We start from the raw sequence: 4,800 nt of genomic DNA on the forward strand, positions 1-4,800 counted from the left end.
GTCACAACTACTTACTTGATACTTTCTCGTCGAGTTTTTTTTTGTTTGTTGTTGTTGTTTGTTTTCGTTTTGTTTTCGGGAAGTTTAGTTTGGGTTGATGTGTTGTGTGTGTTGTGTGTGATGTGTGTGTGTGTGTGTGTTGTGTGTGTGTGTGTGTGTGTGTGTGTGTGTGTGTGTGTTTGTTGTAATGTGTGATGGATAGAGTTTTCGCCGTTATGCGCCATCTAGATTCATGTTTTTTTTTTTTTCATGAAAGAAGGAAACAAAATGTAAGATAGGAGGAAACGTACACGCACGCACACACACACAAAAACAAACAAACAAACAAACACACATACAAATAAATAAACAAACACGCACACACAAAAATAAACAAACACACACACACACCCATAATTAAACAAACAAACACACACACAAACAAACAAACACACACACACACACCCTCCACCCCCGCATCCCCCAAAACATACCCACACCACAAACACCATATACGCTGTCTACAAGCAGCAACCCCCCCCCCCCCCTACGTACGACTCACCATCACTCTCCAAAATGTATATTCCAAAACCGAAGAAAATTACGAAAGAAGTTTTTCCGCGAGAGGGAGCTGCTGGCGCGTCAGTCAAGCGACGATGGTGGTGATGGTGGTGGTGATGGTGGTGGTGATGGTGGTGATGGTGGTGGTGGTGGTGGTGGTGATGGTGGTGATGGTGGTGGTGGTGGTGATGGTGGTGGTGGTGATGGTGGTGGTGATGGTGGTGATGGTGGTGGTGATGGTGGTGATGGTGGTGGTGGTGGTGGTGATGGTGGTGGTGATGGTGGTGATGGTGGTGGTGGTGATGGTGATGGTGGTGGTGGTGGTGGTGGTGATGGTGGTGGTGATGGTGGTGATGGTGGTGGTGGTGGTGGTGGTGATGGTGGTGATGGTGGTGGTGATGGTGGTGGTATGGTGGTGGTGGTGGTGGTGGTGATGGTGGTGATGGTGGTGGTGGTGGTGGTGATGGTGGTGATGGTGGTGATGGTGGTGGTGATGGTGGTGGTGGTGGTGATGGTGGTGGTGATGGTGGTGATGGTGGTGATGGTGGTGGTGGTGGTGGTGGTGATGGTGGTGATGGTGGTGGTGATGGTGGTGATGGTGGTGGTGGTGGTGGTGATGGTGGTGATGGTGGTGATGGTGGTGATGGTGGATGGTGGTGGTGATGGTGGTGATGGTGGTGGTGGTGGTGGTGATGGTGGTGGAGTGGTGGTGATGGTGGTGGTGTGGTGGTGGTGGTGGTGTGGTGGTGGTGATGGTGGTGGTGGTGGTGATGGTGGTGGTGATGGTGGTGATGGTTGGTGGTGATGGTGAGATGGTGATGGTGGTGGATGGTGGTGTGTGGTGATGGTGGTGATGGTGGTGCTGGTGGTGGTGATGGTTGGTGATGGTGGTGGATGGGGTGGTGATGGTGGTGTGGATGGTGGTGGTGATGGTGGTGATGGTGGTGGTGGTGGTGATGGTGGTGATGGTGGTGATGGTGGTGGTGATGGTTGGTTGATGGTGGTGGTGGTGGTGGTGATGTTGTGATGGTGGTGATGGTGGATGTGGTGGTGATGGTGGTGATGGTTGGTGGTGGTGGTGGTGGTGGTGATGGTGGTGATGGTGGTGATGGTGGTGGTGATGGTGGTGGTGGTGGTGGTGATGGTGGTGGTGATGGTGGTGATGGTGGTGGTGGTGATGGTGGTGATGGTGGTGGTGGTGATGGTGGTGGTGGTGGTGGATGGTGGTGGTGATGGTGGTGGTGATGGTGGTGATGGTGGTGGTGGTGGAGATGGTGGTGATGGTGGTGCGTGGTGATGGTGGCTGGTGGTGGTGATGGTGGTGGTGATGGTGGTGGTGATGGTGGTGATGGTGGTGGTGATGGTGGTGATGGTGGTGGTGGTGGTGATGGTGGTGGTGATGGTGGTGATGGTGGTGGTGGTGGATGGTGATGGTGGTGGTGATGGTGGTGATGGTGGAGCTGGTGGTGTGGTGGTGGTGATGGTGGTGGTGATGGTGTGATGGTGTGGTGGTGGAGATGGTGGTGGTGTGATGGTGGTGTGATGGTGGTGATGGTTGTGGTGGTGGTGGTGGTGATGGTGGTGGTGATGGCGTGCTGTGGTGGTGGTGATGGTGGTGGTGATGGTGGTGATGGTGGTGGTGTGGTGGTGATGGTGGTGGTGATGGTGGTGATGGTGATGGTGGTGGTGATGGTGGTGATGGTGGTGGTGATGGTGGTGAAGGTTGGTGGGGGTGGTGGTGATGGTGGTGATGGTGGTGGTGATGGTGGTGATGGTGGTGGTGATGGTGGTGATGGTGGTGGTGGTGGTGGTGATGGTGGTGGTGATGGTGGTGATGGTGGTGGTGATGGTGGTGATGGTGGTGTGATGGTGGTGGTGATGGTGGTGGTGATGGTGGTGATGGTGGTGGTGATGGTGGTGATGGTGGTGGTGATGGTGGTGGTGGTGGTGGTGATGGTGGTGGTGATGGTGGTGGTGGTGGTGATGGTGGTGGTGATGGTGGTGATGGTGGTGTGGTGGTGGTGATGGTGGTGGTGGTGATGGTGGTGATGGTGTGATGGTGGTGGATGGTGGTGATGGTGGTGGTGATGTGGTGGTGATGGTGGAGGTGGTGATGAGGTGGTTGTGGTGATGGTGGTGATGGTGATGGTGATGGTGGTGATGGTGGTGATGGTGGTGGTGATGATGGTGATGGTGGTGATGGTGAGAGTGATGGTGGTGGTGATGGTGGTGGTGGAGATGGTGGTGATGGTGGTCGTGGTGGTGATGGTGATGATGGTGATGGTGGTGATGGTGATGTTGGTGGTGATGGTGATGGTGATGGTGGTGGTGATGGTGGTGGAGGTGGTGATGATGGTGATGGTGATGATGGTGGTGGTGATGATGGTGGTGGTGGGGATGGTGGTGGTGATGGTGGGGGTGGTGGTGATGGTGATGGTGGTGATGGTGGTGGTGGTGATGGTGGTGGTGGTGATGATGTTTGTGGTGGCGGGGATGGTGGTGGTGATGTTGGTGGTGATGGTGGTGGTGGAGGTGGTGGTGATGGTGATGGTGGTGATGGTGGTGGTGGTGGTGATGGTGGTGGTGGAAATGATGGTGATAGTGGTGATGGTGTTGGTGATGGTGATGATGGTGGTGGTGGTGATGGTGGTGATGGTGAGGGTGATGGTGGTGATGGTGGTGCTGATGGTGATGGTGATGATGGTGATGGTGGTGATGGTGAGAGTGATGGTGGTGGTGATGGTGGTGGTGGAGATGGTGGTGATGGTGGTGGTGATGGTGATGATGGTGATGGTGGTGATGGTGGTGGTGATGGTGGTGATGGGTGGTGCAGATGGTGGTGATAGATGAGGTGGTGGTGATGGTGAAGGTGGTGGTGATGATGGTGATGGTGGTGATGGTGATCATGGTGGTGGTGATGATGGTGGTGGTGGGGATTGTGGTGGTGATGGTGGGGGTGGTGGTGATGGTGATGGTGGTGATGGTGGTGGTGGTGATGGTGGTGGTGGTGATGATGTTTGTGGTGATGGTGGTGGTGGTGATGATGTTTGTGGTGATGGTGGTGGTGGTGATGTTGGTGGTGATGGTGATGGTGGTGTTGGAGGTGGTGGTGATGGTGATGGTGGTGATGGTGATGGTGGTGGTGGTGGTGATGGTGGTGGTGGAAATGATGGTGATAGTGGTGATGGTGGTGGTGATGGTGATGATGGTGGTGGTGGTGATGGTGGTGATGGTGAGGGTGATGGTGGTGATGGTGGTGGTGATGGTGATGGTGATGATGGTGATGGTGGTGATGGTGAGAGTGATGGTGGTGGTGATGGTGGTGGTGGAGATGGTGGTGATGGTGGTGGTGATGGTGATGGTGGTGATGGTGAGGATGATGGTGGTGGTGCAGATGGTGGTGATAGTGGAGGTGGTGGTGATTGTGATGGTGGTGGTGATGGAAATGATGGTTGAGGTGGTAGTGATGGTGATGGTTGGGCAGGTGGTGATATCGGTGGATATTTAGGCGAAAGTAGTGGTAGCAAACATGGTGCCACAGCGGTGTTGATGGCGATGGTAGAGCCTCTGATGGTAATGAGAATGATGGGGATGGCACTGGTGATGACGAAGCTTGGTAATGGTAGTAATACTAACACTGGGAAAGGTAGCAATCTTGAGTGATAAAAAGAGTGATAAAAAAGCATAGACAATAACAGATCCGACAACGCAAGTGTAGACAACGACAATAACACTGCATTCACAATACCCACACCCCTGCCGAAAATAGTAAGACAGAACCTAACTGAAAACAAAGAACCTACATGAAAAATAAAGAACCTAAATGAAATCAAAGAACTAACTGAAAAAAAACTAACTGAAAACAAAGAACTAACTGAAAAAAACTAACTGAAGATAAAGAACCTAACTAAAAAACAAAGAACCTAACTGAAAAACAAAGAACTAACTGAAAACAAAGAACTAACTAAAAAAAACAAATGAAAACAAAGAACTGAGAAAAAAAAACTGAAAACAAAGAACTAACAGAAAAAAAAACACAAAGAATTAACTGAAAACACAAACTGAAAACAAAGAACCTAACTTAGAAAAAACAACAACTGAAAACCACAACCAACATACCCCTCTCTCCAAGCACAACCGATAGCGCCGTAGCCTCTAAGTGTGGTGCCGCTCATCCGTTTTTACCATTTCCGTCGCTCGTAGTAAGGACACACCAGCTGGCGCCACAACGGCCTCTGCCTCGGGCCGAAGGAACCTCAT

At 52.1% G+C, this 4,800-nt stretch overlaps 1 protein-coding gene across 1 annotated transcript in view; it reads right to left on the minus strand.

The window, feature by feature from the left end:
- Positions 1 to 4,800, minus strand: part of LOC125032389 (mucin-2-like) — a 34,657-nt gene extending 29,857 nt beyond the window's left edge. The window contains 5 exon segments of the mRNA XM_047623486.1: positions 2,427 to 2,552; positions 2,925 to 3,011; positions 3,014 to 3,253; positions 3,484 to 3,729; positions 4,726 to 4,800. Coding sequence (XP_047479442.1) covers positions 2,427 to 2,552; positions 2,925 to 3,011; positions 3,014 to 3,253; positions 3,484 to 3,729; positions 4,726 to 4,800 — 774 coding nt within the window.

The sequence above is a fragment of the Penaeus chinensis genome, chromosome 14 (assembly GCF_019202785.1).
Source record: "Penaeus chinensis breed Huanghai No. 1 chromosome 14, ASM1920278v2, whole genome shotgun sequence".
NCBI lineage: Eukaryota > Metazoa > Arthropoda > Malacostraca > Decapoda > Penaeidae > Penaeus > Penaeus chinensis.